Below are 13,950 nucleotides of genomic sequence, written 5' to 3' on the forward strand. Positions count from 1 at the left end.
CCTGTGTAGTTGAGGAAAAACATGCTCCCAAGTGAGTGGAGAAGTCACAACCCACACTTTTTGGGTTGTGCACCACAATGCTGCTGCCACCCTCCATCGCATCAATGCTTGTAACATTTGCTTCTTAAGGTAAAGGCTTGCCAGCAACATCATCACTCCTCCAAGGCCTGCCACCAGAGTCCACATATCACTTGGCTGCATCCACATCATTCCAGTCTCAACAAATAGGGATGGCTCCTTACTATTCTGTTGATCATTTGATACCAATATCACTCAAAGTTAAGCCAATAAGTAATATGACTTGTTAAATATTAACTATAGAACATATTATAGTACATCCTAAAGAAGGAAATCAACTTAATCTGCCCAGTGACAATGCTGTAAATTTATGGTGTCTTGCATACTTGCGCTCAATGCCACTTTCATGAATTTATCGCAGCAACTTAAAAGTCGTGTCCATAGCTAGGCATGATAATGAAAAAATTGTTCAATAACCAATAAATCGATAACGATAACCTTATCAGCAATAACCAATAATCGATAACGGGTGATAAATTTATCCTTCGTTAACCGTTAACTGATAAATCGATAATTCCAAAATGTCAATGCTAGTGATAATGGTATTGATGCATTAAATAAAAAAAAAATTGATAAACCCAAATCTTTATTTTTATCTTCATCTTAGAAAACTTAGAAAAATCAAGGAAAAAAATTCAAATTCACTGTTTATCCTATCTCTTCACTAATGAAAAGTACTGTTTTAAATAACTACAGTAAAATCTCTCTCATCCAGCATTCGAGTATCCGGCAGCTTCAAGTATCCGGCACATTTTTCCCCGACCCTTAAAATCAATAAAAAATCAATGTGTACTCATAAAATCGATTAAAATTCCCGCGCGAGGCATACTTTGTCCCCTCGCCACCAGAGCGCACTGCTTCGCGCCACCCGCGGCCCACTGCACTGCGTTTACTCAGTGACTCAGTCCCGTGTGTGCACTGTTTATCGCCTGACGCCTTCATCGTGCCAAAAGTTGTAGAAAAGAGGAAGCGTGTTGTGCTTACACTTAAGCAGCTGATCAGATCAGCTGCTGATTAAGATCAGCTGATCTTTGTTATGGTAAGATGCATGAGTGTAGGGTGGTGATTGTGGACATAATTTCACTTCTATTCAAGTATCTAGCAATATTCAAGTATCCAGCAAGTAGGCGGTCCCGTTGATGCCGGATAAGAGGGATTTTACTGTACATTTGATTTTGAAAGTTAAAAACTTCAACATTCTCATGTTCCAAAAATTAGAATTATCAATTATTGCTAGTTTGGAACCAAAAGTATCGGCGATACTGATGAATCGATAACATGGAAAAATAATTATCAGATAACCAATAACCTAGTATATTTATCACGATAAATTATCATGATAATGGTTGTGTCTTGAGCACTGCTTCAGTGAAAACCGAACATTTCTTCACTTCCAAAGTGATTCAGTACTGCTCATAATAAATAGTATCTTTATGAAAAAAACAAAAAAAAGTGCCACCATACAATCACATACGAATTGCAATAGCTTATTAATCATGCAATGATTAATATAATGTAATGCCAACCCTCATTCCCTCACATACCACAAGTAACCTACCAATCGTATGTACATTGGTGTTGTGGTGATTTACTATTACCAAAGTGACACGATTCATAAACATTGGTGATAGCCACAAGGCACTAACACCACGAACACCACTGGCATCACTATTCATCACATCATATGCACCAACACCAGGCAATTTATAATGTTTCAAAAATATTTCACTTTGCTAAACCCCTTTTTACATATATTCCCACTATCTTTACACTGTTTAGGATTCATTTCAATGCATAAAAATTATTGTAAACTGGCTAGCACCAAGGGCAGATCCATAGTTAAAATGGCCAGCAGTGCAAGGGTCAAAATAGATATACATATACATACTACACAAGGCAGCATCATACCTTCAACTAATTGTTAAGTGGAACATTCATTAGAATAAAAGATGCAAAACTCATTGGCCATATTTTCCTAACCCATGGAGCACTAGTTGCTGACATTTCCACTCTTAAGATGTAGGCATTAATTAATGCTGTTACAGTCCTTGTTGAACACTGGTAACATAGGGAGGGCCGCTTTACATTCCATTTTTTTATTTTCTAAACATTTACCATCTTTCTTTAATAACTTAGCTTAACTGCTTTACAAAATCACATAGCTCCTCTCTTTCTAAATCAATTTATTTGCTTACCTGGATAATCTCATTGATAGTTTGCTATTACTTAAACAGTTCCATCCAATAAGACAAATGCATTAATGTATCATCCACTTAAGGAATTATCCCCTCAGTTTCCTGTTCAGGATACAAATTGTGGGATAGTTTGAGGGAACTGATGTATTGTTATCTTCTACTGCTATTTTCACAATAACTGCTTTTCTGATCTTGCTAACTGCATACCTCCCCTCCTTCTGTGGCCTTGCTGCACAAGACTTTCTTCTTTCTTTCATCCCTATTCTGACCACCTCTCTAAAGCAAGTTAACCAGTATTCCCAATCATTCATCCCTTTCTCTGGTAAACTCTAGAACTCCCTGCCTGCTTCTGTATTTCCTCCTTTCCTATGACTTGAACTCTTTCAAGAGGGAGGTTTCAAAACACTTATCCTTCAATTTTCAATTTATTCTCTTGACATCTCTCTTGGGACTGGCACCTATGTGCATTTTTTTTCCTTGGCCAGTGACTCGCATAAAAAAAAAAGTGCAAGCATGAAGGCACAGTTTTGGAGAACATTAGGAGGGATCCCATCAGGTCCATAAGCCTTCTTAGGGTTAAGGCCAACAAGGGCATGAAAACACCACTGCAAAGGATCTTAATGGGTAGCATGAAGCAGTTGGAGGGTGGAGGAGAGGGGGGAACAAACCCTGAATCATCCAAGATGAAGTTTTTAGTACAGGCCTGAGCAAAGAATTCAGCTTTAGAAATAGATGAGATGACAGTGGTGCCATCAGGTTGAAATAAAGGAGGAAAAGATGAAGAAGCAAAGTTATTGAAGATGTTTTTGTCTAGGTGCCATAACTCATAACTCATTAATTTCACTGCTCCACTCTCAAAACATTTCAATAAGTTTTCAATCAGAGCAAATAACTCAAGATACACATGATGCGAAAAATTAAATAAAATTTACATCATTGTGAAAACAACACCTGCATGCAACTCAGATTCAGATTGAATAAACATAATAAATGTACTCTATATTAATCTTGACACTTTATAAACTGTGACACTAACTGATCAATGAACACTTAAACAAATGATCGTTTTCATCTTCATCTTACTATTATTTAATCTCTATTGCAGCAATTCTGTTTCTGATGTTCATCAAATCCTTGCAGCATTGCAACATTCATCCCACCACAGACACCAATGTTGTAACCAAGATGCTGCATGGATTTAGTATATAAAGGCTACTGGAAAACTCACACACATTTTCATATTTTAATTAACAACTAATAATTATTTACATTTCTCACTTGCATTCGTCTTCAGTTCATTCAATTATCAGGTGTCACTTTATATCTCTTCAATGTACAGTAAAATCCCTCTCATCCGGCATTCGAGTATCCGGCACATTTTTCCCTGAGCCTTAAAATCAATAAAAAATCAATGTGTACTCGTAAAATCGATTAAAATTCCCACGCGAGGCATACTTTGTCCCCTCGCCACCAGAGCGCACTGCTTCGCACCACCCGCAGCCCACTGCACTGTGTTTACTCAGTGACTCATTCCCACGTGTGCACTGTTTATCGCCTGACGCCTTCATCATGCCTAAAGTTGTAGAAAAGAGGAAGCGTGTTGTGCTTACACTTAAGCAGCTGATCAGATCAGCTGCTGATTAAGATCAGCTGATCTTTGTTATAGTAAGATGCATGAGTGTAGGGTGGTGATTGTGGACATAATTTCATTTCTATTCAAGTATCCGGCATGTCGGCGGTCCCATTGATGCCGGATAAGAGGGATTTTACTGTATTCATTGATCAATGCAATCATTGTGCAAGAACACAAATAATATCAAATGCATAAACACAACAAGTGTTCAACATGCTCAATTAATGTTGTTAGAAAAACACATGATACCAGCATCACATCAATTACCATAAACATTCCATAGTTAAGGAAGTCTTTGTACACCATACAAACCAATCATACCAAACATAAAACATCAAATCCTTTAATAAGATAATTAATTTATAGACTGCTTTACACTTTCAAACTCCACTTACTTTTGAGTTAATCTGTCCATCTCAACCCCTCTTTTGTCAGGCCCTCTGGAACCTCTGGCTATCTGTTTGCTACTCTCTGCTACTGAACTATTCCACTGTTACACACTATAATATACAATCACTTGGGATTACCTATTTCCCTCAGAAAATTATCTTTATTTTCATAACATTTTACATATCTAGCATTCACATTGCTCACTTACGCATATGATCCACCCACAGGCATGGTGCTTGATACAGACACCAGTCAGAAGATAGGGACAGTCTGGAGGTGGAGCGCAAGTGGGCATGGGTATTTTTCTATAGACCGACTTGTTCTTCCTGGTGCCTCACACCTCCTGGCTGACCCTCATGTCTCCTGGCCTTATGCCTCCTGACCTACTTTCCCTTTCAAATCACTTTCTCTGCCTTGTCCCTACTATCATTACCATTAATTCCTCTTTAACTCAGGATTCTCAGGTTTTATGGCAATCTTCCTGTTGTGGAGTGCATGGGTCTTGTGTCCATGTTTGTGTTTTCTCAGCTCCCTCGATATCAAGTGCTAATTACCTTCCCTTTCCTGGGTAGTATGACTGCTTGTTATCCTCCCTACTTCATTCATCTTCTCCATTTCTTCTTTCTTCTTACTTATTCTATCTTCCTCCTTATTTTGTCTTCCTTCTTTTCTTCTTTCTTCTTCCTTGACAATACAATATATATTGTGGTGTGAGGTTACCACACTCATGATTTTTTTTGCCCTTGGCCAGTGGTCCTCTTACATAAAAAAAAAAAGAAGTAAACTTGATACATAGCAAACATTCTGTTTTCAACTACTTTATTTGTCCTGCTGGCACAAAGTTTATTTTTAACAGATGTCTTTTTTACTAAGTACTGCTTTTAAGCTCTGCCACTTACTGATGTAACTCACATATTTTTCGTTTTGACCATATTTTTTTCTAATAATTCTGAACAGTACTTCCATTTACAAAATCCTTCATTAATGAATGTGTGCTTACCATATACCTCACATTTCCTTACAAAATTACTGCTAAAATATCTACATGAAAAGCAGTAGACACTGTCCTATAGCTGCACTCATACTTTTTGTAATATCCTACATTGAACTTTCTCTTATTGGTTTGAGGGAACACCTTAAGGGGAGTGGATGCCTATTACTCTTAGAGGTGACATTCATATTTGATCCACATGATTTTTGTTAAGTACCTTAGTACCTACAAAAGCAAATCCCCAATTTTCGCTGAAATTCGCCAATTAGTTTTTTTTTTTTTTTTAAGCAAGAAAGTAACATTGATAAAATTTCTTCTCCTCACTTGTTTTTTGACCAGTTGCTATAAAATTTAGTGTTGATAATATATATACATGTACCTTCACTTCCTCAAAGATTTTTTTTTATTAGACATTTCATTTTGAAATAAAAACTAAGAATTTTTCTTCAAACTTTTTCATTTTTTTTTTACAAAAAAAAATCTAGCACAGTATGAAGAGCCTTCTTTGAAAATCTATCTTTGGAAAAAAAAAAAAAAAAAAAGCCTGTTCTTTCCTCTTTCCAGCAATACCTTTATATCTCCATTATCTTGTAGGACAATGAAGGAGAAACATTTGATGTACAAAAAACTTAAGTTTTGTGATACGAGCCATTTTCTTTTGGGAAGTGTGTGTAATTTTATGTTGGGTTTTTCTGGTAAAATCTCACATGCATTAGGATAAAAATTATATAACCAAAAGGAAATCATCATTTATGATCATATTCAAGGCTAACTGGCACCTGGTCCCCTCCTGTATGACAGGATATTACTCACTCGCAGGTGAGTTTATCAGAGGGCACCACCGTCCTCTTTGTTGCCAGTATCATTAACAGCTGCCTGGCTGGTAGTCTTCACTTCCTTCTCTTGAATGGGGCTTCTTTTTGGTCCTCTTCTGTACAGGAGTTGTTCTGCTTTCTTGTATGCCTAACCCAGCGAGTGTTTTGTGAGGCACCAAACCTAAGATGAGTTAGTAAACTTGGATTCAAGTACCTGAAGTTGTGATCTAATACAGTCACAGTGGCAACAAATTTGACTCTTTTGGTCCCAATATACTTAGTTTTGCTGTATTTAGCCCATAGATTAGAATGCTATGGTGGTGGTGGTGAAACTAAGGCAGTGTGTGGTGGTGACTTGTTGCCACAGTGCAACTCCTCTTGATTATTTTTCTTTTCCCTCATCTTTGCCGCATCTATCCATGCACGCTTTGCTTTATTATAACGAGGCATGCTTCAAAATACAAAAGAAAATGAAGTAGCCTTGGATAGCAGAGCACAGACACACTCTGACGTCTGGCAGGACTGACTGCAGTGGCCAGCCTCCCTCCGAGTCCCTCGTGGTTCATCAGTGATGTTGCTAACTGAAGCTCCACATATATTAAAAAAAAAAAAAAAAACACTAAAAGGAAGTAAAAAAATAAATAAATAAATAAATAAATTATGAGTTTCTAAGCCAGGTGACCGAGCGTATGGCAAGCACATGGCACGCAGGGCATTTAAAGCCCTTTAACCCTTATATTCCAGTGATTAAACTATTTTCCCATAAGCCATGACAGGTAAAAATCATAAACCTAGAAATTGTCAGAAGACTGTTTGAATACTAATATTTTTTTTCTCTGTGTTATTCTGAATACAATGATGTACTTTGTAGCTTGATGTGATCTCTGAAAAGGTTAGTTATGGCTTATCAAGGATCTCGCTGTGTGATCCATCAACCAGAAACAGCCCGGAGAAGACACACACACACACACACACACACACACACACACACACACACACACACACACACACACACACATAATAATAGGGAAGGATCTCAGATCCTTCCCTATTATCAGGTTGTCTGTATCCTTCACTCTTATCAGGTCCCTTGGCTCTTATCAGGGTGCTTTCCACACGGCGGGTTGCTGGGGTTGCCAAGTGTCGCCCTCAGAATGGGAGAATAGCTTAGTTACCGCTAAATATACAGAGCTAGTGGCAACACTACGGGTGGAAACAGATGCCAGACACTTCCACGCGCCATCTGACTTGAGAAACCACGCTTGGAGCTCAAAATTGAGGTGCAAAAATTCTTGATTACAGGAACGATCGCCGTCACTACGGATGCACTGATGCAATCGTTCATATATGATCACCGGAATGAAAGGATTAATAATGGTAAACAAAGATGATTTAAATATATAAGGAATAATGGTATCAACTCGGGGGGTTTTCACAGAAAACGCCAGACATGTTAAGGGTAACTATGAAGTTAATAACTCTGGGTTGAAAAATGTAATTTTCTTAATGTCTCCACTCTCCTTAAAGTTGGGTTGTAGAGGATTTTGAAGTTCAGATGTGCTTATGTCAAGCAGAACAGTATCACTAGCAATATTACTGTTGACAGGCCAATGGACATGTTTCGTGCAATAGAAATAAAGAATGTCTAAAACAAACTACGAACAAGTTGCAATACATAACCAGTCAGTTTTCATTTCTTTACACACACACCTGCAAGGTTATCACAGGCAGAACAGCTGGCCAGTCTTCTTGAGGAAGATACAGATGAGGTGGATGACAGCTGGTTGCCATGATGGGTGGATGACTGAGGCTACCAGAAGGGTGGAAAGGTGGAGTGTAGTGCAGTGGGAGTGGAATCATGGCCATTGGAACAGGATGATGCTCGATGGAGCATCACTTTTTGCACAAGGCTTTTGCTATGTTCAAGATTTGTGACTAACTCACTTGGCACTTGGCAACAGAAGGGAATGAAGGGGTATATGTGTAAAATTCCATATGTATATTTGCATGAGGCAATTTATTTTTCTCCTGTTTTTTCAGTACTAGTGATAATTATTTGAAATGCATATATACAGGTTAGGAACTGCCCATGTAGAATGAATCTTTTATTAGACATTACAACAATAGAACACCTCATGGGATATCAATAAAATTATAGAGGTATTATACATCCATGTACTAAAATACTCTGAATTTCAAGCCATATGTGTTTGTAATCACAAGCACATGTAAGACTATCACATCTGTAAGCTTGGAAGGGATTGGCTGTTCCCCACCACCAGAACCCTCTAGCAGCTACCAGCTGCAACAGCTGTCATACCTTACCTGGATGTTGCCATGTCATTGTTCAATACCGATTTACCACCTCTAGTAGCAATATGGTAGCTTGGCCCTTGTAAGAGGGTCTATGTAGTTTTTAAGTTCAATGAATCCAGGCCCTGGGCTGTGGTGCATGTGATGTCATGTGACAGGATGTGACACCACAGGTGACAGATTTCACAGGACTGTATTTCCTGTATGGTCCTTCTACCTAACTAGCACTTATTCATGTAGAATATTTATAATCAATAATGATTATTTCATTATTGCAGATAACAGACACTCCTATTTCAATATTTTGTAAGTAAATTAGGAAGGAAAACCATTTTTCAAGTATAAAAAATGTTTTTGCAGACTAACCTGCTTCACATAACTAAGGAATAGAGTGGCCCCAGGGATAAAATAAAATACCCCCTCCATTCTGGAATATATGGAAGTAGAAAACAGACTGCCTGTCCCTATCTATCCCAAACCCACCAATATTCCATGCAGGTGTGTGCATCCATTCCTCATTCCTCTGAATGCATAAGTTACATGCAGAGGGAAGCAGGGGTGGGGATTAGTCATGTGAAGCAGATAAGTGTGAAAGAGCATTTTTTTATACTTGAAAATGGTTTATTGCACCACCTGCTTCACATGACTAAGTAAGTGATTCCCACAGTAAAAGGAGGAGGGAAAATGTAAAACAAGAGTGACATCGCCAGAGAAAGAAACGTGGGTCAGTAATGGGAAACACCAGCATCTTGATGATCACTTTTGATAGAAATGATAGATTTGACACTGGTCTATGAGAATTCATACTCTGAGGGTCCAGCTTGCTCTTTAAGGTTGGTTTAACAGCTGCCAGTTTTTCACTTTGAGGAAGTATACATTTATTTATACTAAAATTTGCAATACATAAAATGACCTGCACAACCTCTGAGAAAACTTCTTCACTGGTTACTTCAGACATAGTCATCAGGTCACTGTCATAATGTCTTTTTAATTCCTTTCATTAATATACTTAAACTTGTCTATGCCTATTTCCTTAAAGCAGAATAGACCTCTGTATGGAATATCTGGTAAATATGCACAGTGAAGCATGGGTCTTTGTCAAAAGTTGTTAACCACTCAAAAAAATTCATAAACTCATTTGCTAAACTAGTATCACAATGGTCATCAGGAAGTTTCTTTGAGCTACTCTTATTACCCATCAGGGTGTTCAAGATAGAATACAATCCCTTCATATCCATACCAGCTTCTGCAATTTTTTGCTTATAATAAATACATTTCTGTTTTCTAATTAACCTATTTACAATATTCTTACTATTAACATAATTTTTGCATGACTCCTATGTCTGCTGGTGTTGCCATCTCTTCTTGTACTTTTTTATTTTTATTGCATTACCAGTCTCAGTATTAAACAGAAGTGTTTTATCCTTTAGCAGCACTTCCTTTGCCAGGACAGGACTGTCATATTCAGTCTGAAGTACATGTTTACAGAGGACAACCATACAATTTAAACAGTCACTCATTTTCACAGCATTCCCATCACCATGTGTATAATTTTAATGTATCCCTGAATTAATTTTGTCAGTAACTCCATCTACCAATACTTTAGCATCAAAAATTCTTTTCATTCTGAAGGTGATAGTTTTTTCTCTTCTTGACATATTTTCTAACATCAATAGTATGTGATGTGGTGATATAAAGATATCAGGCTTCACCTCTAAGTTATTCATTTTACCCTCAAATAAGTGCTAAACTAAGTTTAGCATGTGACATGACCGTAATGTTACCTGTATCACTTTGTTTAAAAACTGATGCCAATCCATCATGGTCATAAACTCTTTACCATGTTGATAACTATTATTATCCACCCAAAAAATTAAAAGCATCATGTGAAAATTTTACCATGTGTGTGGTCAAAACTCTCTAAATATGTTCTAAACTCATCCATAAATAACTGAGTTTGTTGTTAGGATCTGTAGACCACAATAAAATTTAGCCTCTGTGTTGGGTTTACCATAAAAGTTAGAGCCATATGCTCAAAAATGTTGCATTTTGGAAAGATAAGCTTCCTTAACTGAGAGGAATTATTACTGACAAAAATTCTTACTCCTCCTCCTCTCCTATCTGTTCAAGTAGTGTGCATAAATGTATGAGTTGATGGGGTCATTTCATGTATTTTTACCTGATCTAATTCATTTAACCAGGTTTCTGCTAAGTATATCATAAGACTTTTCTATAACCAATTCTCTAATTTCAACAGTTTTATTTCCAACACACTGAATATTTATAAAACCACATTAAAGATGGCCATACTTCTGGCAGTGATAGCAACTAATCACATGATACCTATCCCTCACAATGTAGATTGCCCACTGTTTGTGCATCAACTCTTTGATTTCCAGGGAGCACTTTAGGATGTAATGGTCTATGTTCCCAAATGCACATTTACAAAACACCAACTGGATTTTATCGTACACATCATCAATTGACTGTAGATACTTGTTCTTGGAAATTAGGTATTCAATTATAGCATCTCCATTCTCTTCCTTAGGCACATTGCAAGTCGTTATCTTCAGTAGGAGCTTCTTTGTAGACTTGACTTCAACATTTCCAAGCTCATTACTTATTTTGTTAGCTACACTTTCTCTCTCCAATTCACTAGCAAAATTCAACACATTACTGCCATTATGTAAACCTCCAATGCATCTATTAGATGCATCATTGTCACTGTCCATTTAACTGTTGAGAAAATCTTTTTCCTCTTAATAACAGCTGCATAAGTACTGGCATTGTTATCACACCCCTTGTCATTTGTGACAATGTCCAGATTTACCATGATCTCATTTTTCTTTGTGCCACATTTCCATCAGATACATGACATATACCCTCTTCATTACCACCAGCACATAAATTTACAATGGTCTTTACAATCTCATCCTTAACCCAAAACATTTTCTGATTCAGATTCTCAGTATTCACAACTAGTTTAGATACATTCACTCGTTTCAGATAAGATTTTACTACTTTGTTCCACCTTCTATCTTAGCTCTATTTTCTTTTTTCAACAACTCATTTTCATTTTTCAACTCAATGATCTCAGTCTTGAGATTACTGAGCTCATTAAAACAATCCATTTTTTTCTGCAGTTTGCACATCAGTGCTGGAAACTTCTGCTAATTAGTCCACAGATCTGTAAATCTGCAATAGCAGAAGTTCTACTTCATTTGTGGATTTGTGTTTGCGACAAAAAGGTTGCTAATTTGTGGATTAGCGTTTGCAGTATTACTTCCACTAACCTCTGTTAACATGTGGAGGAGCCAGCCCAGTTCCCAGCACGCCTATCCCTGTTAAAGGCTAATTTACATGAGACAAGTAGAGATTCAAGTCAAGTGTGCAAGTAACATACTTGCCCTGTGTAAACATCTACTTGCCAAACAAATTTTGTCAAGTAAGAAGCATCTTGCCACACAAACTCCCAGGTAAGGCAAGTGACTAGCCACCATTATACTTTAAAGCAAGTTGCCATTTCATGTGCATAAGGGATAACCTCAATCTGATAGATTCTTAAAATAATGAAATAAAAACTAATTAACTTCAAAACTTTTGGAAGTTGTTGCTTTTTCCACTTTTTTACAAAAAGCTTATTCATGTAAACCTCAATGGGGACCTTATTATAAACATCATATTAAATATTTTGAAGGAGGTAGGGCATATGAGTATGGAAATAATTGTGACAGTCACAATGATGAACTTCCTTTGGTCCTTCTCATTAAAAATAGGTTAAAAATGAATGCCTATCAGATTATTACAAATAATAAATACTACTGCATTGCTGACATTTTATTGACAATGCCATTTCAATGTTTTTAGTCATCTATTATAATTAGGGTAAGGAAAGTTCAACTTAGGGCATGAAGAGGGAAGGACCACATGGCCTCCAGGATATAAACAAAACTTACTTAAACAAGACCTCCAGAAGCTGCCCAGTTGTAATGTACAACTAGGGGACCTATGCTCAAGCTGTCCCATCTTTGTATCTCATGGTGTCTAACATGGTCTTAGATTTATCTATTGTCTCTGCACATACTACTTCCTCATCCAGTGCATTCCATATATCTACTGCTCTAAGGGGAAAGCTGTTCAGTTCCATATTCCTTCTTTAACTATCTTTTTTTTTATTTACCTTCCATGTCCTCTTGTATCTCCCATATCCCTCTTTATTAGGTCTCCTCTATCAAGCACCACCATATTCTTCATGATTTTATAAATTGCTATCAAGTCTCCTCTTTCCCTTCTTTGTTCCAGCATTGTCAATTCCAGTTTTTGATAGCCTCTCCTCATACAACATTTCTGACAGGCTTGGAGCCAATTTTGTCACTACTCTTTGAATCCTTTCAAGTTTCCTGATGTTCCCTTTTGTGCTTGATGACCACACTGCTGTTGCATATTCCAACTTTGGCCTTATCAGTGACTATCAGTCTCTTTACCATTTCTTCATCCAAGTGGGTAAATGCCACTCATATTTTTCAATAGGTTGAAAGTCTCTCAACAATTTTATTTTGTGTTTCTCTGGTGACATGTTATCTGATATGAATACTCCCAGATCTCTTTCCAACTTTGGTTTCTTTATTATTTTATTATTTCTCCTCCAAGTTTATATTGCCCTGAAATCCACTGTTTGCTTTTTTTTTTTTTTTTTTTTTTTGTGTGTGTGTGTGTGTGTGTGTGTGTGTGTGTGTGTGTGTGTGTGTGTGTGTGTGTGTGTGTATTTACCTAGTACAGTGCCTGAGCTAAAGCTCATTTGTCCTGTCTCCATATCTGCAGTTATCCAGTTTCTCTTTAAATGTGCTCACACTAACAGCTTTAACCACTTCCTCACTTAAACTATTCCCAAGATGAATGCTTTGATACAGGAAACTAAATTCCTTGATGTCACTGAGACATTTACTTTTTTTTTTTTTGTGTGTGTGTGTGTTCTTACCTCATTGTATTTTTACAAGACTGAGTCAACCTCATAATGCTCCTTTTAAAGTTAATTACTGATTGTTGTGGTACCACAAAATACATATCAATTTTTCCTTTTCCTTCTACACAACTGTACATCATGATCTGTCACTTCATTTTTGTCTTTCCTTTTGTGTTGAGAGCTTCAGTTTATCAACCCTTTCTTCATACCTAAGAACTTTCAAGTCTGGTACTCATTTTGTAGCTGCTCTCTGCACTTTCTCTATCTTTTCAATATGCTTATTTTCTGATGTGGATTCCATACTACTACTGCATACTCAAGTGTTGGTCATATGCAATTGAAAGTTCACTGGTTTTGGTTCCAGTATCTATCACTGATGTTCTCCAGAACATCAGCCAAGCAAACCCAACCCCCCCCACTACAGTGCACAACCACAGCAGTAACCTCCCAGTAAACAGTTTAAATTCACAGGCCCAGGCAAGACTTGATCTGCTGACCTCAGAGTGTGTGATGTTGTGATTATTTGCCAAATCATTTCCTCATCTTTGTATCTCAATACTATCCTCATATTT

General features: G+C 37.2%; 1 protein-coding gene across 3 annotated transcripts in view; it reads right to left on the minus strand.

The window, feature by feature from the left end:
• LOC135107280 (exonuclease 3'-5' domain-containing protein 2-like) overlaps window positions 1–13,950 on the minus strand; it is a 169,954-nt gene that overhangs the window by 136,320 nt on the left and 19,684 nt on the right. For all 3 annotated transcript variants that reach the window (XM_064016950.1, XM_064016951.1, XM_064016949.1), the window contains one exon: window positions 2–246. In XM_064016950.1, coding sequence (XP_063873020.1) covers window positions 2–210 — 209 coding nt within the window. In that variant the 5' untranslated portion in view covers window positions 211–246. The remainder of the gene's footprint in view (window position 1; window positions 247–13,950) is intronic.

Source organism: Scylla paramamosain, chromosome 15 (genome assembly GCF_035594125.1).
Source record: "Scylla paramamosain isolate STU-SP2022 chromosome 15, ASM3559412v1, whole genome shotgun sequence".
Classification (NCBI taxonomy): domain Eukaryota; kingdom Metazoa; phylum Arthropoda; class Malacostraca; order Decapoda; family Portunidae; genus Scylla; species Scylla paramamosain.